The sequence below is a fragment of the Bombus vancouverensis genome, unplaced genomic scaffold (assembly GCF_051014615.1).
Source record: "Bombus vancouverensis nearcticus unplaced genomic scaffold, iyBomVanc1_principal scaffold0114, whole genome shotgun sequence".
NCBI classification, from domain to species: Eukaryota; Metazoa; Arthropoda; class Insecta; order Hymenoptera; family Apidae; genus Bombus; species Bombus vancouverensis.
The window spans coordinates 1-24,725 of NW_027469004.1; the positions used below are offsets into that span (position 1 = coordinate 1).

The window sequence follows — 24,725 nt, forward strand, 5'->3', positions numbered from 1 at the left end:
ATTTCTTTTGTAGGTTATTATCATGGTTTGAAACAAGCAAGAAACAATCAAGAGAACAGGAAGAACTGTTGATTATATCAATTTTTTCAATAACAATATAACGATAATATAAGATATTAAAATAAGATATTATAATAAGATATAAGATAAATATAAGATATTAATATAAGATAATATAAAATATAAAACTCATTGTATTTATTTACTTCAATTATTTGAAATAAAGAACAGCTTTATTTTCATATAAGACTTTATTTTTTTAAAAATAATTACTAAGATAAGAAAAACTAAAAAACATATTTTTGATAAAATACACTCACATATATATGTCGGGTTATAATTAGGATTTAAGGCGCGTAATGATCCTTTGTTTGAATTAGCCATTGTTTTTCGAAACAGAGAATATATTTACGTGAATAAACAAGATTTTACAAAATATTATGAATAATGAGTTTAATAAATAATAAGATTAACAAACGATAAGTTTAACTAATAATTAGATTAAAGATTAATAAGTTTAACGAACAATAAGAGGAACGAATAATATGTCTTACGAATAATGAATTTAACGTATAATGAGATTAACGATTGATAGGTTTCACGAATAATGAATTTAATTAACGCTATTAACAATGTTCCGGGGTTCAAACGAATCCACGGTCAACGGGATAACTCTTTACTATGTGTAGAATAATTTTAAACACAAAATACAATTGCTGAGACACTCGGTAAATTGCTCGATGTATCACTTTCCAAGGCGATCACACGAATGAATATCTGATGAAAATCTTTTTCGCTATACGACTGCATTTGTTTGTTATATGCTCGCTGGAAACATCGAGAAGGTTCCAATCGTTGTTGCTAGGCAATTTCTGTCAAAAGTTTGTTGTATACTCTTTGGAAACATCGAGAAAGATTCAAACGCCGTTACTAGGCAGTTTCTGTCTGGAGATTGATTCCTAATACAACGTGTGTCCCATTATATCGACATCTCTAAAGTACAATTCTATGTGATTTCTAGCGAGAACAATACAACCGATCCACACCTTCGTCAGGCAAAACGTTTATCCCGTGACCGTGGCTACGTTCGGCGACCAGTTGTCACCTCGAACCCACTTTCGCTTTCACAAATATCAAACAATTACAAATGACAATTGCTTAATTACAGTTATGATAAAATCTAGGCTAAAGCATTAGAAGGCTTCCTCAAAATTGCGAAGGGAAGGCTCCGGTTTTCCTTTCATCTCCGACATATATAATACAAGGATATAATACAACCGAACATTTTAAACTTAACCTATAGCGCGTGCGCGCACACACACGCGTACACATGACACACATGACACACATGCGCGGACACACATGCGCGCACACACATGCGCGCATACACACATGCACACACATGCGAATGATTTCTCGAACGATAATCCATTTATTTATATTTTTCAATATCTGTCCTTACGATTGCGTATTTATTTGTTCCACGTATCATATTTATCTATTTGCATAACTGTAGGTGACATTTTTTTTAACAATTTTGCTAATATTTCATAACTTTTTAATTCATATTTCAAAGTGGTAACAGGTGTTTCTTTCTTTTCAAGTCTCCTCCATATCGGGCTTATTTCTAGTAGCCACGCTTGCTTACAAAGCAATTTTATATCTGCACAAGAATATCTTTCAGTACATTTTACTATGTGGTTTACAATATCTGTATTTTCTAATAAGTGGTTGCTAAGGTATAATTTGAATATATCAAGTAGAGCAACTTCATTGGGTAATGATACGTATATTTGCTTTTCGAGACGCCTGAGTAAAGCTGCATCAATGCCCCTAATAACATATTTACAATAAATATTATCGTTCTATTATACTAATAATAATGAAGGAATACTTCAAACAACACAATAACATATTTGGAATTTGGAGAAATATTACAATATTTTCAACTTAGAAAACATTGAAATAACGTGATATACGTACCAAGGGGAATTAGTTGTAGCCAGAAGAACTACATTAGAATTCTCATTAGACACTAATCCATCCAATCTAGAAAGAAGTTCTGATCTGAATCTCTTTGCAGGTTCAGACAATATACAGTCTCCTTTATTTGTGGCGATCCAGTCAATCTCGTCGATAAAAATAATTGTAGGCGAATGACTATAGGCAAATTCAAATAAAACCTGTTCAGTTTAACAAATGTATTATTCATTAAATATTATATTCGAAATTCCTTAAATTCATTGCCTCATCACGAATATGATATCATTTCGTTTTCCAAACAACTATTCTATTTATATATAAATGACGAAAAATAAAATCAAATCTTTTTATACCTAGAATCTCTCCTTCATAGACAAAGGAACAAAGAAACTTACATAGACAAAGCAACTTACACGTATATACTTCTCGGAATCGCCTCTCCATTTGCTGACCAATGAGCTGGCAGTTATGTTAAAAAAGGTGCAATGGCATTCTGTCGCGACTGCCTTCGCTAACATCGTTTTCCCTGTTTTGTATATTTCTTGTAAACACGTACAGAAATGAAAAGAATGCGAGTATCTTACCTGTACCAGGTGGGCCGTACAGCAAAATACCTCTCCAGGGGGAAAACGGGCCATCAAAAAAGATAGGATACTCAAGGGGATACACAATGGCCTCCTTAACAGCGGTTTTACATACTTCTAGGCCTATAACGTCATCCCAATGTACATTTAATTTGTTTACTATGATCTCCTGTGACGATACAAAGATAAAATGGCATCTTCTCTATATTAAGTAAACGTTACGTAATTTGATATTTGAAGCGTTACTGAAATCACGTCATCGTCGATATACGTTGAACGGTTTATCGATGGGAATTTTATCGTTTAAAAGCTTTACGATACGTATATTAATCGAAAATAACTTACGCATGAGATGTCCTCAGCAATCTTTCGTAATTCCAGATTATCTTAATAAAGCTTTTCAATGCATTTCAATATCTTCAATTGCATGGATTGTTCCATTGGGACGTTAAATAGCTCTTCTGATGAACGTCCATCACTCTCATTGGGGAATAGTGACTTCACTGTCATTGCGAGATTAATATGATTCTTATTGTCATCAGTTATCTTCTGCTGTAGATTTGTCTCTTTCACAGGCTCACTTCTCGCTTCTTTACTAACAGATTTGGCTTTTGTCTCAATACTTCTACAAACACTGGATCATATTGTAATACGATACGTTGAATATGATACGTTGAATACCGTTTAATATCGTTAAATAATTTAAATTCTTACGTTTTGCTTGCATTTGTCACTTCCCTCGTCATTTCCCTTCCAGTTATTTTCTTACACAATATGGGATATTTTTGAAATTTCATCTTGTAATAATTTTCATACTCTGCAACGATAATTTCCAAATCGATGTTGTCGCAGACCCGATGTTCTGGAGATAGACGAGCTTCCCGGAATAATACATCGCTAATGTCTATATACCTAAAGAAATGTAGTTTTTAATTAATTATAGTTTTTAACTGATTAAAAATATTTTTCGCAATGACTGAACACTATAAGATAACCATCAAACAACTGTTTTATCTCTAGGTAAGACAGGCAAAAGAATGTATTTACTATATAAATCCTCGAAGATAATTTCTTGTCTTCTGCTCTTTAATTTCCAATTTTTAGATGGATAAGAATAATTTGAATTTATATTTCATATATTTGTTTATAACTAGTTAATCTACATTATCGATTGAGTTATTCTTAACTACTGAATTACCGATGTCGAATTTTCAAATTTGGTTTCGCCTTCTCTTTCCACGATGTCCACTGATTTCGATTGGTCACTGACACTATTCAAGAGAATTGGAACTAGGAATATATTTTAATTATAATATACTCACCCATTGTGTTCCAAATAATCACATACAAGGTATAATATGTTCCGATGACGTTCCGAAATACGACTCTCCTCCTAATATAATTATTTTTTCATTACAATAATATAAGTTTTTTCATGTAATTTTTTGTTACATTTGCGAATTCAACGAGTTACACATGATTTTTCATGAAACACGAACGTTAAAAATATTTGATACAGCCTAATTATAAAAATTGTTAGAAGCAAAAGTCATAGATACTATGTGCGAGTATCGCATGAAACGAACAGCTATTAAGAGAACTGCAGCAATATTACAAATCAAATAACAAAACACACTCGTCTGTGACGTGGAAATTCTAAAATCTAAAATCTAAAATCTAGAATATTCCTTACCTTTTTTCGCAGATTATAAAATATCTTATTCATACTACCTTGCATCGATAAATCACCGTTCATAGTGACACTTTCAAATCGCCTATCGTTTCTCAATGGATACGAGAATATCCGTTTATTGCTTTAAAAACAACCCGTCCATTACGTTTCTCTTAAAAAATTCTTTCAACTCCGTTGAAAACCGAGCATTAAACAAGAGACAAACGATTTGTTGCCATGGAAATGTTTGGTTCACACATAAGCAACGCACAAATATAATGATAGAACAGCTGAGTGTGTGTACTGTATAGTAAGATGGATGCAACATGGAAATAGAAAGAGAACACCATGTATAGATACTTCCTGTCCTTGTTTAATCAGGCATGCACACTAGTGGACACTGACGCTGCTCGTATACCTCTGTTACATATTTCCTGTACAAGTGCGCGTCATTAGACAAGGACGGAACATCCTCTCTCTACTTCTCTATCGCGTTTTTAGTTCGCTCACGCGCTCTGTACTTATATCTATTACATTTCCACCATAAGCAGCGGCCGTGCAGTGACTTACAAAAGTTCCGAACGGTTCCATCCTGGGCGGACGGTTAATTGCGTTCGGTACTTCGAGACAGGAAGGTGAGTACAGAATCGCTCCTCTTAGTACTCTTATTAGAAGTGTTATCATCGAATATAAGTTTTTTCAATAAATTCTTATCGTTTTACAATCTTTCTAGAATACAATGACGTCAGCAATCGATCATTTTCGCGAATTTATTGTAAATTAATTGGGGGAATATCTGGAGTTCTTTATCGGTTTCGACTGTAAAATCAGCAACTATTCGAATTTTTCATTCATAATTGTGACGTTTTCGACTCTTCCGTTGCCAAGACCCTCTTGAGAGATTTTTGGCACGTTCCATCACCCTTGTTAAACGAGTGCACATTGGTGGATATATTGATTTCAAAAACCAATACGTGAACGAGGTTTATTATCTCACTAGGACAAAGAAATCCGTTTTATTCGCGAATTTTCCGTGTTTCTTCTTAATTTTCGTGAGTGTCTGGCGCGGAGCATTATTTGAATGAACTTTTCATCGTTCAGATTATATTTCGTTTAAAAAGATTGAAATTGATGTCGAGAGGAAATGAAACAAGGTGCTCGGGCATTCCATCGTTTCCCGGGGAAAGAGAAATATGAAAAAAACGGTCGTTCTTCCTTCTGCCATTTTCGTCCATTACCAAAATGGTATGACCCAAATGTCCCGGGCCGTGAATCAATCAAGCGAATTTTGAATAATTTTTGAATAATATCCAGTTAATAATTTGTGAAACAAATTAATTTCATTTTATCGTTGGAAACAAATTAGTTGGATTTTTCTTTCTTTAGCAGTTTTCGCCGGAGTTGACCTGACGTGCTACTTCAGTTTCCATCATCGCTTCTCGAAACTTCCAACGTCCTTGGTGTTGGAGTCTCCTTGCCCAGGTGAGTACATAGCTTCTAGATACTCGTCGCTGTTCATCCTTACGAGCCTCTCGAGCTTTAGTTGTCAATTGTTATCGTTAAAGGAAGAGAAGCTCGCGACAGATGTTATCGAACAAATCGTTTGTTCTCGAAAAGTTCGAACTTGTTCGTTGCGTTTGAATATATATGGACGGATGCCATTTTTCATGACATCTTCATGATTTGTCATGTCGTGAGTATAGCTTTGTGATTTATGTGAAATTTGACCACTATACCGTGATAGAAAAATATTTCCAATGAATTATAAATATTTTACATTGTGAATTATAAACATTTGTTAGAAATTATATCGTACTTGAGGTGAAAATGAACCATATATCTGCTTATGGAATACGAGGTAGTAAATCATTCGAAACATAATAACGATTAATTAAGTACATATACAATAACGTTTACGAATGAATATTGCGAATTATTGTATGGCTTTAATGCGGTATTTAATGTTTTGATTGCGGTCTTTGAAATGGTATCATAGGTGCTGATATAATATCGCGCGAAAAAGGAAAGACCAGTGGTTAATATTGCATGTGCACCAGTGCGTTGCGCTCGTCGGGGGTGGTTTTGACGCCGGTGCCGAGGAGAGGCGCAGAACGTGTTCGATCGACCCGCGAACGTAGCCCGTGCTCATACTGCGACAGAGTTCGTTTCAGTTAGGCTCAGTCGCTGTTTGTCCGTCGACAGCGTATAATCGCGTCGGCCTACGATTCCTTTTTTCTTCTTGTTTCTTGCGAACTCTCTCGCAACAGCCGTTCTATACGTACGCCGCCAGTATATTGCGTGATCATCGTTCCCGTTGCTTTCCTTACCCTCTCACGTCCTTCGAAGAAGACCTCCCTTTGGTTTTTCCTTGTTTGGAGGGAATTCATCGCTCGGACACATGGACTGCGAAGCACGAGGGTTGATCGAGGCATCAGCGTGATGTACTTTTCAGGTTTCATATTTTCTCTATGATACTTTCTAAGGAGAATTTGGAAGATATACATTTTTAGGAAATAAAGGTTTTTATGGAGTCATCGATAGGTTAGAATTTAATTAACTCTCTTACAACACTCTTACAACAATTAACTCTCTTCCAATTTTTTAATATATAAATTTAGCTTCCTCTATGGTGTTAGAGAACATAATGCGGGCATTTTATGATATAACGAATATATTCGTATATATTTTAGTTTATTCATTCGTCAAATTTCCCTAGTAGGCCGGCCTGCAGTTCACATGCAGCACTTAGTAAAAATTTGTTTTGTTAGAGGTTGGCCATTCTTCTTGCTATAAAAATATCGTGAAGTCATATCATATGATAAAGCACCTTCTGAAAGCTAGATGCTCGATAACGAGCCTAATGATTCTCGGTAGTTTGTAATGTCAAGCTTTGAATTGGCGAGATCGCTCTGCTGTCAAACCGCCGTCCAGCGGCGACCACATTCTTTAACCACGTTCAAGGGGTATATCACGCTACAGAAACCATCAAAGGGTTTGCAAGTTAGTTGCCTTTTAGAAGTGGGGCAATTGGTTGTTACATGTAATCCGTAGTTGCTGGCTGTTCTCCTTAGTCGCCATACATCATAGAGACGACAGTTATAGTCGCCAGTTGTCCTTGCTAATGGTTGCTTGTTGTCGCTAGTTAGTTCTCGTTATCGTTATGTATTCCATCAATCACGCGAAATTTAACGTATGGAAATTTATTCTTCTTTATTCTTTCTGTAGGGAGATTTTTTAAGACGAGGAAAATATAGAATATTTTAAGACGACTGTTTTATGATACAACAAAGTGGAAAGACGATTTAATTTTATAAAGTTTAAGGTAATTTTTTAAAAAACTTCGAATTTAAAAGATTCAAATAGATATCTTAAACGTAATTAAACCCTCCGTATCGTAAGAAATTAAATGAAACTGCGCAACAAAGTTAATACATTTAATGTATTATTTTAAACATTTATTTAAAAACATTTATTTAAAATTTAGCATTTGTCAGTTCGTTACATCTGCGGTAAAAGTTGTAACTACGAAGAAGCTTAACATATAGTGCGTCTCAAGACGACAGTAAAAAGTATTAAGAGATTTTTCGAGATTTTTTCTTTTAAGTTTCCAAGTACTTTTTCTATTTAACTTCTTTTTTTTTGCATTTTCTAACAATATTCGATAAATAGAGACGAAATATGACAGTTCTTAGTTCGGGGATTTATTGGTTCGAAAGTTACTTCAAAAGTGTTTCTGGAGTTCGTGCGGTTAATACTTTTAAACTACTGAGTACGACTCATTCCGTATGGCTGGACAAATCTTTGTTGATACTGTAAGCGTAACTGGTCCGGATATTGTCTTGTGGAGATAGAAAAATACACGAAGTATTGATTGAACTACATATTTTTTTAATTCTTTTTTAATTCTTTTAGTTCTTCATATATTGATAATAAAACGATATTCCGCTACTTTGAGCACAATATAGTAATGTTTAAATAAATAATAAAATTTACGCATTTCGTCTTCATGCGTCGATAAGAAAATGCAAAAAAAGTTAAAGAAAGATGATGCGCAGACGCGAAGTTTAGTCAGCAATAATATTTAAAACCTCTAAAATATATTGTACACATTTATTTGCAAATAAGCTCAATGAAATTGAACTGTAACTGTGTTTCCAATAATGTCTTCGATGTATTGCTCGCCATTATGTCGGATTAACAGCTCTAAGTGATCGACCTTAATCACTAAATGGCGGCCGTGATTCAGTGGTATAGCTTTACATATGACGGACATCGCAGGCGCTTGTAAGACGTCCATTGTGAAACGTTTCCAATAGCACCGTTTATGTGATGGTGAAATCTGAATATATATATCGCTGAAATATATATCGCTTATCACTTGAGTCTGACACGATCGTTTTTAAATAGAATCACAATTTTTTATTCTTTACAAAATCAGTCTTTAAAGATTATATGCAAATAAAATAGATAAATAGATAAATGGTTGTACAAACTTATAAAACAGATATTACAAGTATATCTAAATAAATGATATATTTATAAATTGTAATATTTGATCTAAAGTTTAAATAAATAAAAGAGATACTCGTGACTTACAATAAACGTATTTTTTTTTTCAATTTTTAAACAAAGCAAAAGTGGATAACAATTTTTCAAAGTGTAAAAATCAACACAATGGTTGGTTTCTTTAATTAATCAATAACGTTTAAAGTTAATTAATGTCCAGAGTGGTTTGTACATTTTGTATTTCGCCGTATTTCAACGTTCGATGTGTAAATAGAACTTGATGCCTGAAATATCGAAAAAATAATTAAATCCGATCGTTCCGTCGAATTTGCAAATTGTATACTCGTGTAAAATCGAGTGCGCTTGTGTATGCTGATACGAAAAGTGGTAGTATATTTTTCCTTTTTCGATTATCGTTATCACTTTTTGTGTGGAAAAATTAATTCCGTGAAATGGAAGTGCAATCAATACGGCTTATCACGAAATAATAGCACAACGACGGTACATATTGGTATTGACGTCAGCTTCGCAAAATTTCTCGAGTATCGCGGTCGACTATTTGGGTTAAGAATTCAGTTTCAAGGTTCTACAAGCACGAGTATCTTATGGATATGAAATTTTCAGTGTACATTTTAATAACCATATTCCATATTGCATGCTGCGGTCCAAGAAAAATCCGCAGTTAATATTCTGCTAATCCCTGCTGCTTTTAAAGACCATAAGTAGTCGTCCGTAAGGTTTAAAAGATTTCGAGTAGATTTGTATTACGTATTTTATCTTCTAATTTTTAAAGAGAGGGTCGTGTTTAATTAATTGAAAATGACGAAACTGTAATGGGACATTATTATCAAATATTAAACGTGGTTCCATTGGGTACTTTTATGGTCTTTGCGAGATATATATGCATTATACGTTGCTATTAGCAACGCGTAGCGATGAACGATGGAGAGCAGTACCTTCGTTATCTCGTCTCGGTTGTGTACATATCAGTAATGCACAGTACTCGTACTAAATATCTTACAAATTCCATACAGATTTTCAGATTAGTTTCGAATAATACCAACACGACCATGATAGTCACAGTACAGTATTAAATGGTGCCACTATGCATAATACACTCCTAAAATGTTTCTACAAATATATTTGTCCGAATATTTTTGTCAGCTACTATATCCTAACCACGATTTATTAAACAATATATAGATTTAAAAAAGAATATATAACGACATTACTTGTTTAGGCTAGATTGGTTTAACTTGTATAGTTTTAGTAACTGTGTAAGATCAAACAAGAACTTATCGTTAGTTTGGCGATATTTGATTACACGAAGCAACATAATTGCTTTGAAACTCAGGACAGAAAACAATGTCAACCGGTAGACGCGTTTGTCTGGTGAACGTGTAACGCGTGAATAATAGATAGCGACAATCACGCGAACGCTAGTTACAGTTGACTTGGCTTACATTGTAGCATTCAAACTAGAGTATACGAGCCGTAAGCACTATTGAAAGTTCAAAGGTCGACTAGTGAGCTTCATCCTATCTCATTTTTTAATCAGGCGATGGATCGATTTGAAATCGTATTGATTTCGAGGATTATTATAGTTCTGTGGAAATTTTAAAGCGTGGTTTGTCTAATCTTGTCTCGTTAGCTACAGACTCTTTGGCGAGCAGCCTGAAACTTGATCCAGTTTCGAGAAAATGAAAAATTCGTTTCTTCTCTTTGCTTCCCTGTTCCTTCTTTCCTCCTTTTTCCCTTTTTACATCGCGTTAAGATCCGTTAAATAATATTGACTGCCGTGGACGCTGGCTGAGAAGTGCACTTTATAACTAGCTTTAAAATCACTGACGTCGATGAGGACAAAGGTAAGTTAGAGGGTCATTTATCTGAGCTGGTGTTATTCGACCTGAACTCTGCAGCTTTTCAGAGTTTCTTTCGTTTTTCTTTTAAGAGCAGAGATGTTAATTGGTCTCTTGTTACGTGTAAGAAGTATGTACTAAAGCTTATTTATCACCAATTGGTTGCTCAAAGTCGAGATATACATACCTATATTATATTAATACGTTACAGAAGATTACGCGTTAGTTAGCTTATGAGAATTTATAGTGTGTCACAGATCACAAAAGCAGAATGACTACTTTTTCATAAACGATATATGTATATGAATTGAAAGTTTAACTATTACGTCACATAATAGTATCACTTCTCTCGATAAACGTCGTCGAGTGCATATTGTTAAAGAATATTAGCCATTTGAATTCAATAGTTTCGAAGATACTAATGCTTCTGTGAAGTTTTTGCAGGCTGTTAATTTTTTATTGAGATACTACAAATTTTAAATAACTTCGATTAGAAATAAAAATCACATTACATTAACGCGTAGAATGTAACGTAACGTAGATAATGTAAATATAAATTATATTACAAGGAAACAATACGGGTAGGTAATGTGAAACATTCTGGTTAAAATTGCATCCTTTGAAGGCTAGGACACACAGTACTTACGAAGTAGATTAAGTACCAAATGGGGTACTTAAGAAAATTCATGTTGTCATTGTTTAATAAACATCTTCAGCTAATAGCTTTCTGCAAAAGCTGGTTTAAGTTATGCTAGCTTATTCCTTATTAATTGCAATTATATTGTTCGTATCTCCTAGAGGATTAACAATCCATTTTTATAATGGATAATAAAAGTAAATTCCTATTAGGTTGTGCCAAGTTTCTTTCGTTTTATAAAGAAATGACAGTTATGTTATTCTATATTATTTTATATTAAATTGGAAAAAGGTGGATCACACGTAATTCAATAAAATAATATAAAACGAAAAATGTTGTACATCTATTACTTTCTTATAAAACGAAAGAAACTTTTGGAACAACCTAATATTTTTCTACTACGACGCTTCTACAGTGCTAAAATATTTGATAAAAATGTTAAGAAATTCTAATATTGATTTAAGCGTATCGATTTATCTGCTCTTCATATTTGATCAAACAGAAATTGTTAATTATGATTTCCACTTAAAAGCGGATTGCATATTATGAGGATAAATTATCAAATTCATCTCTAATATACACATTAGAGAATCATTCATAGCCGCAATCCTGTTTACCGCTAACATTGCTGGTACTCAATAATTCATTAGGTGACTGCTTTAGCCGCACAGAATACACCTGTAAATAATTAATCGCCATTAATATTCCATCGACTTTTGAAAATCCCTCATGTGATCTATTTCATGCGATGAGAATATGTATAAATTGAGATTGCGATCGACCATCCTCAGTCGGATAAATCGAGTGATTCAAATTATAACACAAAAAAAAGTTAAAACTAGTTACATTATCTTTTTCAATTTTTATGTATTATTTGGCGGAAGAAACTTTGGTAATTGGTAAGTAAAGTTCACCTCCTTAATGTTAATGATTTTAATATGTTATTAAGCTCAAAGTTCTAAGGAATTTTCTATATATATATACATATACATAACTGTGTGCGTATATATATAATATACGTATAACAGCCAAAGTTCAGCTCTCAAGTGTACGCAAAACTTTTATGTTCATTTTACGCTATACCAGTATGTTTCATGAATTTGTTTGCTAACAGTATCGAAACAAATAACAAGCAGAGGACGAGCTATTCATGAATTGTTTTGCCAGCGTGTACGCTGCCAATATTTTCTATTTGAGAAAACATACTTGTTGCTATTGCAACTACAAATATTTTTACAGTCGACGCTTTTGCCGTGAATCATTGGCTAACATGTAAAATCGAGAAAAAACATGGTTTATTGTGATGGAAATGTGGAAAACCGCAAAACCGATATAGAAGGGAAAATAAAGGAAAGGAAGGTAGGGATAAGTAGAAGCTTGGGGCCAAGTTTAATTCACTGAAACCGAGCTGCTTGTATTATCACAAAACAAAATTGCCAGTACGTCATTTCCGTACTCTCGTCCTCGCGAAAATGGTTTTGCTCGTTAAGAAAAAACGAAGAGACAGGGAAGAGAGGAAAAAGCAAACGGAGAGCGCTTTAAAAAGCTGGCGAACCGTGTGTTACCACAACGAGACACGCGGTGCTATTTGTCGCTTTAAATTGTGTCGCAACTCGTTTTTGAGATCTTTGCCAGGGACGCGTTAAAACACGCTGCAAATATATTTCTGGCTTTTCTGGGGTTTAACTGAAATATGACAAATAACGTTGTAAAACATATGTACTTATGACTTACAGAGTAATTGAGTGTACAAAATATAATAGCCAGCGATTTAGGGCTTTAAAAGATCAAAAGAAAAGAAAAGAAAAGAAAAGAAGAAAGATAATATGTTGCGGCAGTTTAAGTCGATCTAAGAAAATAGATAACGGGAGGGGGGGAGGGCAAAGCTAGTTAATCTGGAAAGAATCCAAGCGTCAATTTCAAGCATTTACAGAGAATCAAGCGGGCTGATTAAGGTCGTGAGTTGAGCAATTATCCCGCGTTAGGTTCAATCAGGTTAGTCCCACGCGAAATTGATCCAACCATGCGAAAACGAGTGTATTCTGATTTCTGTTGCAGATACTTCTGGCTATTGCTGGTCACTGCTAAATTTCTTTTCTGATCCGCATCTGATCGCATCTGATCTGATTACAACTAAGAAGATGTATTGTTGGAGATTTTTTTTGAAAGTAATCATAATTGCGGTCTCCGTACCGCCTGTCCCTCTTTACGCTTTTTCGTTAAAGAATGGTAAGTTGATACTGATTAATTATGCGATCGAAATCCTATATAATGGCTACAAAAAATATTTGCATCATTATTCTCGTTTCCTAATGAATCGCTGTTTTAATCAAGTTTTATATTGCATCAAATTTCTGTAGTTACACGAAAGTACTAAATTATAGAAAACTTGATATGCACGGATTTAATTAACTGATAAAGTAGTCAATATATAGGCATTATTATTTATTATATTATATATTATAGGCATTATATATTAGTAATGTATATATACACTTTTGAATTTTAGCCTTCTATTATTCTTATATCCTTTAAACGTCATTTCAAGCTACAAGCGACTTTAACTCAAATAGCTCGATTTCAAGTTCTAACGTATACTGTAAAGCACACTTGCGAAGTGAAACAGTAAACACGATATGAAAACTCTCTCCCCAGTAAGAAATCGAATATCCAATTTCAATCGTGCTTCATCGATGAAGCATCAATGCTACGTAGAAGCATCGTGGCAGCCGCAATGCGGATCCGTTGAACAAAAATTTCCTGGCACGATCGTTTTCGTAACGCTATTAGCCGTTTCAGTATCAGGGATGTTTTAAAAATCCGTATCGGATTGTACCATGAAGCGCAATAGCGCTTCGTTTATTTATTTACGAGAAGTGCCGATCAACTCGATTGCACTGCTCTTTTTTTTTTGTCGAAACATACCGTTCAACGCGTTCACGCTTCACTTCATCAGCTATATCAGAAACGTTACACTAAAGAGTCAAAAGGTTGCCAAATATTCGTGCTTTACCTTTTGTTTGTGTGACGTTCTGTAATTGGTTTTTCAATTCAAGAGGTAATTTATACATTAGTTTTTTCTTTATTTGGTTTACGATTATTTGAAAGAAAAGTAATTACGAGAGGAAACTCTGATAGACTAGCGACAAGCTACGTTCGGAACCGAGCGCGTTGTGAATTGACAATCGTAACCAAACATCGCGACACAGTTCACCACACTACGCGTACAGCATGATCACGCTGAGTGGCGTTGAAACGGTTAACGTAACTGCGCGTACGACCGTCGAATGGCAAAGATATTCAAGCTGAGAATCGTTTTCAGATGCTACAAACAGCAGCTGTGTTGACTTTCATGGAGAAACCATTCGACATGCTCTTACGCTTGAGGACGGACTTTCGGTTTGCAGTTACTGCATCTGCTATAATTCGAGGCCGGCCTGGTGCACGTCGATCGTATGCCACCCGCCCGAAGTGAGTATATGCTCATTACTTAAACACTTAACACAACCAGAGAGAAACTAAAGCACACCGTTAACGCTTGCACGCTGGTCGTTAAAGCACATGCTACGCGAATAGGGTACACAGCGATTCATCTAACTTGCCTTGAATTACTTTTACAAAGAGAAACATGGACAGGAATAATTTTTTGTTACGAGTCGTTTAATTTATTCGTTCGTTAGAACGATTGGTCTGACAAATTCAAAGTCTTGTTCCGTATAAATATTTTTAAACAAGCACGTCATAAGCTTTGTATATTTTTTTTATCGCAACGAAACTGTTCAGAGAAATGTTGAAATTATTAATTACAAAAGAAGACATTTACGTTGTAAAAATGTTAGCGAAAACATTTGTGAAAAAGTTACTTTGTTATAAATTCTACAAAAAGAAATATTGAAAATCACGCCCCATTTATTCAGTTGCACGTATGAAAAGTATTTTGCATTCGCGCAAAAAAATCCCTTAAGGATACATATTTTATAATAATTGGAGTGTCAAAGTTATTACGCGGATTGGCGTACCTTAACCACGTGCCTTTTAATGAAACTAGGTTATTCATTTGTTATTCGTTCCTAACTTTCAACTTTATGATTTTTGCGGAATAAAATTTTATATTCCGGTTCAGTTTATAAATGATTCATTTAGAATTTAATAAAATTAGAGTTACAGCAGTGCAATTTAATAAAGAACAAATAATCATTTGTACTTTATTAAAATGTTCTTTTAGCGTCTCGTTTTAATATTTCTCTAATAATATTTTGTTAACCGTTATATTTAAATGAAGGTTTTCAAAGCAGAGACGTACTTTAACGTAGGAAATGGACGTACATTTATAATGAGAATTCAGAAGCAAAAATATTTCATACAAAAATAAATATTCCCCATGTGTAAATAGCTACGTTATGACTTTTATATGTATCTAACGTTTTTCCATGCAAGGTAACGTATATTTGCTTCTTCGCTTCTTCGCTTCTGAGTAGTAAAACCTGGCATTCATGCGGCTGATAGGTAGTTACGCGCTGACAACGAAAAACATAAAATGAATAAAAAGCATGAGCCATCCTATAAAAAAAATAAAGCTGCTTTTATCTTTCATTACATATTCGTCAGAATATTGTTAATAAATATTTAAGTTTAGATTTCATAAATTATGAATTTAAATAATGATTTAAATAGATGCATAGGATTGGACATTTATTTATATATGTATCTGTGAACGCTTTTTGACATAAAATTTTTATAACGACTAAAATGACATATTCCGATATTAAATTAATTTGATGAGAATAAAAACTGAATTTTTTAAACGAGATTTTGTATGAAGTTACATTTATTGGGAGAAATTCATTCTTTTATAATATGATAAAACGAGACTCATAGTCTGTATAAATCATTTCATGGAATATTATGTGTATGTACATGTGTTCTACGCTTTTATTATAAAAATGCTAAATGAACATAACGATCAAATGCATCGACAAATGCATTGAACATATCGATTGTTATTTTGAAAAATTGATTATCTTTTATTTGTTTCGAACTACAAATTGATTGAGACATTCGTGTTTGCTAAATTGCGAATTTAACGCAATGAAGTCGTCTGAATCCCTTGCTAGCATGTAAATATAGCGTCGAATTAACAGGTCAATTACTTGAGGTTGGAACTGAAAGAAAGAGAAAGATGGAGGAGGTCTTGCCTTTGAATGCTGGACACTTCTAAAGCCCACAGTTCGCTGAAATTGCCAGAGAATTCAATTAAATGGCAAATTAAACCATTGAACTGAATCTGTTTCCAATCGTGAGCTTGGAGGTTCTACCCTTTGAATTTTTAAACCAGTCACCCTTCTTTTGTACGTATGGTAACGAATATAATTCATAAACTAATGAAGTGTGTAATTCAATTGAAAGCTCTTTTCACTGAATTCAGTTTAGACTAAGAAAAATGATATAATAACGAAATTATCAATTTACAATTTATAGAGCGTATACTTTATTCGAAAGTGAAGTTTATTACTGCAAATATTAGTTGGCTATTTATAGCCTGTTTGAAAAGGTGATTTAATTTCGATTGATTTTCGATAAGTTTTTGTTGGTTTACTCAGGTTAATTAATCTCTAATAAAATAGAAATACCAATCCGGTAGTATAATTGCTTTCTTGCTTATTACTTTTTTACTAATTAGCGATGCACGATTCCAGACCAGTAAATATTTTTCCATCGGGAGAAGTCAGGTCGAGAGATGCAAGATTTATACGCTCGTTCTGTCAGTTATCCCAGTGTCTGTTACGCGATAGAAAATGAACGAACTGAATAATAAATGCATTATCGGCATGAAGATTGCTTGATGTAGGCCACCGCTTTTTTTCTATCCTTCCGATACCATTTTTCTTTTTTCTTTCTTTTTTTTTTTGCGAAACACTTTGCTAGTCGTGAGAAGCAGCAATTCCCTTCTGCGAATCAATTACGGTTCACGAGAAATTGTATTATAGCCTGGAACGTATTCAAATTATCTTCAATTATTCTCGGCTGTTTCCATTTCCATTCGTCTCTTACGTAAGTACTCGTTTGATGTACGTACATAGTGAGACAATAATCGTTAACACCTTTAATGTCTTCAGTATTATAGAATAAGACGCGAAAATACGTTGAAACCTGACTTTTAGATTCGCGAGACTCTATAAGGCTTCGAAAGTCTCTTGTTTCAGGCCGAATAAAAAATTGTAGATGAAGAATTACATTGCGAGGTCTGTTAAGGAAAATTTTAAATCGTATCGTTGTAATAGGATTATTTCAGCGAGGGAAATTACGTGTTGCGTGCGAAGCCACGAGCTTTCTTTCAGGCTAATATACATAATTGTCCTATCGAACTTTCCATCTAAACCGTTGCGCTCACACGTGGATTTTGCATTTCAATTTTCTTACTTACAGTCCAGTCCAGTGAGACCAAGTTAAATTTTTCAGCCCTCCGAGGTAGAATATGTTTTATAGAGAGACGTACAACGCCACGAAGGGGAGACAGATCAATAAATTGGGTTATCTTTAAATTACTGACAATCATTTGATCGACGCGGTTTCACCGACACCGAGTCCCCCGGCAACGTCTGTCAAAGCTTATTTACCGATACACTGAAATCAGCCACAATCATTTTACCGACGTCTTCCTTTGCTGACAGTTATTATACTCGCTGTCATATGTTATCGTTGATTATACATCTTTATTTACAAATTCGTTTCCGTGTATAACGAAACAAAGGAAGAAACGAAAATGATACGTTTCATGACGCATTGTTAAATTATTAATTAACCAGAGTTACATATCTACATGAATGCTTTGAAATGTCAGTCATAATTCATGAAAATGGATACAAGCCATTTTACTATACATAAATAGAATTATAAAGACATGTTACGTACTAATGCTTTTACGAAATATATTTCTGTATACGTTTGACGTTTCTGTATTATTCCTTATGTGCTTTCTGCTCTTGTGTTTAGCTCGTCGGAAGTAAAAATACGTTAAGCGAATCAGCTAATCTATTCGAGCGTTTCAATGGCTCAGTCTTCTCTTATGCAACTACCAAAAGAGAAGATAAGTCTTTGGTTATACAACATTTCATAACGTCCAAAGTAACGGGGCACTAATTAGTTGAAACTTTAAGACAGACCAGATATCGGTCATCGTCCGTAAATACATTTATTACGATCGTTTAAAGTTTAAAGAAACACCGTTATAAAATCGTAATACGAGACAAAGCGATTCAGAACTCGAATTCATTTGTTGGAACGACGCCATGGGCAAAAGTAGATAATGGAAAATTTAATACGATACGATTTAAAACTTTCTTCCAAAGACCATTTGATAGCGCCGACGTAATCAAGAGTGTGACGATATTGCCAGAGACGTTTCTGCAAATAGAAGACTAACTGATTTACGAATTGCCGTAACACGATTGCCGCTGGTAGTATGGTTAGTAATCGCTTTATTGAATTTTCGCTTGATGTGACATCGTCGAGAGTTTCTAGCGAAATTCTTCTCCCTGTAAAACTATGTTTCTACAGCAATGGCTGTAATTTTCGAGTTACCGTTTGCGAAGAAATCTTTTTCTTTCTTACGTGTAATAGATTATTTTTAAGTTTTAAGTTTTAAATTACATTGGTAACCTTCTATAATTTATTACTCGAAGGTGGTAATTTTTTCTTAAATAGTTTGTTTTTCCTATAATTTATTATAATATATTTTACTACAGAATCCTCAAAAACATGATGTATGTATATATATCCTGAAATATTATCAGTCTATTGTCAAGTTATAGAACATTATGGAAATTGCCAATTAAAGTCATAAAAAACAAAAAATAAGGAAGTTCGTTAAAATATGTGATTTTCCAATCAAGATATAGAATTTATTCGAGTAATATAGATTACGGTAGAGATGGTGACGGTAACAACGAGTGGACTGACTCTTCGTGCGAAAACAAATTGGAAGCGCAGAGCGATGTATTGTTTCAGCGAATATCGATTTTAAAGCACGGTTTTAAAGTACGTGTGCGTTTGACTAGGTGTGTTAATTAATATTGCTGTCTGATTTTCGATATGTAAATACAATATCTACATATCTTTAAACTTATGATAATTGAACTAACAATTTTTTTAAATTTAAATTAATATTTATCCTTTTAAATGCAACAATTTTTTTTAATAATAACTTCACGCGTAAGTCAGCTGCGCACATATTTGATCGTTCTTTAAAGCTTGAATCTCTGCGAAGAGAAAAAATCTTTCAACCAACAAGAACTGGTTCTACGTTTTCTATCCATTTCCTTCCAGATAAATCTCTCTATCTAAAATCCTTATTTCCGTATTTCCTTGAAAAGGTTAAAGTCGTTTTGTATAAAATCCAACGTAGAGAAGAAGGAAGATCCGCAAAAGATTCTTTCAGCTTTCCCTATGTTTGAGCTCGAATCAAAGCAATCCTATTCCCAATAGGGTGACTATGCGTTTAACTTCTCATAGAATCTCTCTGATTCCGTGTGATACCTTCGGTGTTTTTGAAGTATGTAATTGATGTCGTAACGTCGACGCTTTGCAGTGCGAATTCAATTTTGAGTTGCAATTTCCCTGTTTGCGTGGCAAAAGCATAAAAAAGCATAAAATCGATAGCGCACGTTTCGATAAACACGTTTTCTTTGCTGATGGCGCACTGTAAATATAAATATTTGAATAAATATCGCGAATTTCATGTTGCTAAAAGATTTATACTATTTATTCGTAAATAACTGTTGCATATGTTTAAGTTGAAACCACTGCATTAGGTCTTTTTTCTTGTTTAAAATTATTTGTATTGGTAAATTGAATGAAAGTTCTAACATGTAATTTGTTCTTCTTTTATAAATAGTTTACAGAGGATAAAGCGTGGGTAACTCACGACTGTCGCGATCATGACACTATACATACCTATGTATAGCACGTATACTAAGCTAACTAAAATAGCAAGTCAGAAAAATGGAAACTTAGGAAAATCTAAAGGAAGATAAAACGTTCGAGCCTTGCCAGGAATATAAGATGCTAAGTAATCTTCCTAAGTAATCTCCTCCAGCTTTTTCTAGTTTGATCAATAATTATTAGTACATGTTAGGAAAATAAATAGAATTTTTGTTCTCAAGCGAGGTATAATTTAAATTTTGTATGTACACAAAAATGTTAAATATCTGTAATAAACATGGTATAATCAATTTTTTTTACATAAAATTATACTGTATAGGCTATTGTTATTTAAACATTTTAAATTGGATGAAGGAAAAAAATGACGCAAATAAAACGTAGGACATTTTAATTAAAGAGACTAATATAGAGATTTATCTACTTAACTGTGATTAAATCATCTCCACTTAACGCTCTACCTCTTCTATTAATTATGCTTCGTTAAACTATGATTACAGAGGATGGGTTTTTTGATAAAATGACATTCTGACAAATATATATAGATCGATATATATAGATATAGATAGACAAATATATAGATTCTTACAACAGTAGTTATGAATGAACAGTAGTTATTGTATCAATTCCGTTCTTCAGAAGCTTCATTTGTGAAAAGACAATTCGCCAGAATATGGATTCACTGTAGTTATAGCTATAGGATTTCAATCTAGTTGACAGACTTGCTTTACGTAGAGAATATCTGTCTCTTGTTCTACCTTATCGCGATTCTCTCCTCATCTTATACGCTTTGTCGAGCAAAGTAATATTGGCATATATCTCGGCTCTGGTTACAATCATTAGTTTCCGCCTAAACGGTTAGAATCACATAGCTCGCGCTCTACTCTCGTTTATTCAACATTCAGGCCATATGGTCGCATGCGACGAGTTTTATGTTAATTCCGACCGATTACAATACCTTTCTTTCGTTTACAAGGAACGACGAGACTGGCAGTTGCGTGATTTCCAATGCAAAAGCCGCGATATCTGCACGATAACCTAACCTCAACCGATTTTGTTGTACTATTCTTATGTGGACTTCGTTTGTACCACTTTCGTAACAAAAATAGAATACGTAGAACACAGCATTCCGTTATGCGATATTGTCGATTCCTAACATCCGAAAAATCAGAGATAATTTTTTCCCTACAGTTGTACATTTGTGTGAAAAATTACGAACGTAAAGTTGTTTGGTGCATGCACAGTCCTCCCCTATCCTGCATTTGCGTGGACATGCTAGAAAGATTCACTTTTCCACGGTGAAACTGTATGTATTATAATTTCATTTTTACAAAGGTCGAACATCCTACTATGCATAAATTTAATATTAATATAAGCAGGTTTCGTGTTAAGTATTACATCTGACGTATAAGCACACGTGTGTACGAGCCTTGGTTTTAAATGTCTTATAGTAGACACCGAAAAGATTATTCAGTTGGATATCTGACTCAACATCAATATTTTACTAGGAGATAACATGTTAAGAACACGTTGGTGGATGGCATGGGAGATGATGAATGAAGACATACTTCTGTGAGATACATAAAATAGTAGTCAGAACGTATTTTGGCGCTTGGGGACAGTGATACTGTCGCTGGTGATACTGTCATACACCTCCATTTATAAACTTTCGAAAATCGATGTGACCTTCAAACTTTAGTGTATTCTGTTTCACAGCACAAAATGTTTCCGAAACGTACGTTTATTGTTACAATGAACTTGACTAATGGCTCTGAAATACTATCCTTGAAAAAACAATGGGCGAATTGGAGCAAAGAAAAGAAGGAAATAAACAAAGACCTTGTTGGTTCGTAAAAATAAAATATGCTACAGGAAAAACTTTTTCCAACGGATTGAGATGCGACAAGCTTTAAAAGCTATGACGCGAATCGAGCGTTTGTCTACAAAAGCGCATTTTCGGTGGATATATAGATATACATGTATATGTGACGAAATATACTAAAGCAATATTGACCCTTTGTCGCTGAAAGTATCAAACTACAAAACTTCCTTTCAAATTTTCAGAATAAGGAAATCAGGATCATGATAAATAATTGGAACATAATTAAAAATAATATATCCTCTCTATGAGATAATGGATACATTGGTTCATTTAATTTTTATGGATATTCAAACGCTTCTGTGAAATAAAACGTCAAGATTATAGAGTATAAAATTCATAGCTATGAAATAACTAAAACTCTGATGTATTATTAAAGATATACGTTAGGTTGTATGTAGTGATACATACAAAGATTACATGTACAAACCCATAATTAACACAATGCTACCGCAACTATTCTGCAATCTACCTTGCCCAAAACACTCTTCCAGTCACCTCCAAACTCTTCAATTCTCTCCACCTAACCACCCACAAACCATTCACAAACATGCAATTCTCGACAAAAGAAGAACTTATCGTCAGTTGTCCTTAACATCTCGTTCATTCATTTGGTCCCTATCCCCCTATTTCCTCCCACTGCGATGATCGCACTACATTTTTCCACGTCTCTATTCTATTCTCTGGATGACCTGAATTCTCGAGCAGTCGAGTGACGGTTGATCTCTACAATTGATCGATTTCTGTTTATTACAGCCATGCTGGAAATTTCGCTTTGGAAAACGATGTTGTGAGTTTGAATGCTTGGACCACGTAAAAAACATTACCGGAACCGGTGAAATTTATGTCCTTGAGGATAAGATATTCTCCAGCTCCTCGACTCATGAACAAACTCTACTCTGGGCGATGAGCTCAATGGTGCTGTTGCGGCTATTCTAATTTTTCAACAAGGATCCAGATGGCGCCGTTGACGAAATTCAATCATTATAAACGTCAACGATCAACATCAGCCATCAGGCAATTTCATATTTGTGACTTATTTCTTCTGTGTTATTTCTTCTAATTTTATTGTTAGTTCTTCAATTTGTATTCCAAAAGATTGAACTCTTTTTACGTGCGTGTATGTTTTTCTTTTTTTTGTAACTCGTCGAGTTGCAATTCTAATTTTCGCACTTCCTCCTTCATGTCCTCTATGTGCTTCTCGAACTCTTGTGTCGTCCTGTCTTTGTCGGAACATTCTACTTGAAGATCAGCGAGTTGATGCTCGGGATCGTAATTCAATTTTTCGTCGTTAGCAGTAATAAGCTCACGTAACTTCACTTTTGAACTTGATCTTGTTTGGTCTTGATTGTGTTTTCGTGGTGCTTGTGGTGTTCTAAAAGTAATCGTCACGTTGCTTGCATTTTTAGTGCACATTGATACACTGCACTCTGCAGTTCTGTCTGTACATTTTCTTCTTTTCCTTTACTCCTCTTTCTCTTTCTAATGAATTCTTTTTATTCCGTAAAATAGTTTTTGTATATTCAATTTTGTTAAGTGCAATCCTTATTTCTGATAACTTACTTTTATTAGATAATTCTTGTGAAACTTCTACTACATCTTCCATATCATTTTGAGTGCGGCTCCTACCTTCAGTAAATTTAATATCTTGAACCGTATCATTAATTTCAATAGCTCTTTCGGTATCAAGTAAATCGCACTTATTATTTAATATACCTTTTGAATTGACTTCTGTCTCTGTATCTTCTTCGAGTTTTCTTCGTTCTTCTAATCCACCCTTCTCATTTTCTAGGATCTTCCTTGTTGTTACGCCGCCTAAAACATCTGCACGCCAGCCCGCGCCAGCTCGAGCCACCGGACAACAACCGGCCTGCGTAACGTCACTTCGACCCTCAATAAACCTAAGGACCCACCATAACTTTCACTTCCCTGTATTGTTTCGCCATGTGTCTTCAATGCGTCAGGTCGGGCCCATCAATGTGTCATCGGTCTTTTCAAGTGCATAGTTTCGTGGAAAAGACCTACGTGACCCTGGCCACGAGCGTCTGCGGAACATGTGTGCGGTGGGCCTAGGAAAAGGGCAATAGAATGCGACAATAGTTAGTCGAGGAGCAGAGTGCGAGTCGAGAAACAGAGTGCGAGTCGAGCGGAGACGGAGGTTGCGAGTGGCGTTGCCGAGAGAGTGTGGATTGCGCTGTTTTCTGTACGTTTGGTATGAATAGTTCAAGTTAAGCCACAATCGTCTTTTCTGTCTGATTAACATCTCTATTGTCCACGTTTTGTAAACATATTACATCACGATATTACATACATCTTCTCTCCTAAATATATTATAGTGCTAAGTCCATTAATACATTAATTTCCATTATAAGAGCCCTGCTCTAGCGTACATATCTATCACATCTTCGTGCGACAAGTTGTTGACTATTTATTTCTCTACGTCAGTGTAATCTAAGTGTTGGAAATATATAATTTATAATTCAGTGAATCACAGTGTTATACAAACTCAATCACCCCTATTATCGTCTCTCCTCGCGGTTACGTCTCCCCGCAATTGGTCGGAATTTACACTTGTATTTTCATCTTCTTTAACTTCGACTTTATCCGATCTCCTAGGTCTGCCTCTATGTTTCGCTTCATCAGTTGCTATTATTACACCCGTTACTGC

At 34.5% G+C, this 24,725-nt stretch overlaps 2 protein-coding genes across 6 annotated transcripts; one reads left to right on the top strand and one right to left on the bottom strand.

Annotated features, from left to right (window-relative positions):
• Positions 1–232: 232 nt before the first annotated feature.
• Positions 233–3,456, bottom strand: LOC143305100 (katanin p60 ATPase-containing subunit A-like 2). Of its 2 annotated transcripts, none has more exons than XM_076627680.1 (6): positions 3,282–3,456; positions 2,913–3,201; positions 2,568–2,690; positions 2,397–2,509; positions 1,984–2,183; positions 233–1,833 (listed from the first exon to the last, which is right to left on the bottom strand). In XM_076627680.1, exons 2-6 carry the CDS (start codon positions 2,914–2,916, stop codon positions 1,473–1,475), a joined length of 801 nt encoding a protein of 266 aa, XP_076483795.1. In that variant the 5' UTR covers positions 2,917–3,201; positions 3,282–3,456; the 3' UTR covers positions 233–1,472. The 2 variants fall into 2 exon arrangements, with proteins under 2 accessions (XP_076483795.1, XP_076483796.1); XM_076627681.1 differs by having other exon boundaries at positions 2,568–2,736; positions 3,282–3,447.
• Positions 3,457–4,902: 1,446 nt separating this feature from the next.
• LOC143305101 (uncharacterized) lies at positions 4,903–24,545 on the top strand. Of its 4 annotated transcripts, none has more exons than XR_013061783.1 (6): positions 4,903–5,484; positions 5,626–5,721; positions 13,300–13,470; positions 14,564–14,712; positions 16,383–16,589; positions 23,850–24,545. XR_013061783.1 is itself a non-coding variant. In XM_076627682.1 (5 exons), exons 1-5 carry the CDS (start codon positions 5,433–5,435, stop codon positions 23,874–23,876), a joined length of 495 nt encoding a protein of 164 aa, XP_076483797.1. In that variant the 5' UTR covers positions 5,232–5,432; the 3' UTR covers positions 23,877–24,545. The 4 variants fall into 4 exon arrangements, 1 of the variants encoding a protein (XP_076483797.1); XR_013061781.1 differs by lacking the exon at positions 16,383–16,589 and adding an exon at positions 22,814–23,074 and having other exon boundaries at positions 4,904–5,484; XR_013061782.1 differs by lacking the exon at positions 16,383–16,589 and adding an exon at positions 22,814–23,074 and having other exon boundaries at positions 4,905–5,484; positions 5,629–5,721.
• The last annotated feature ends 180 nt before the right edge of the window (positions 24,546–24,725 follow it).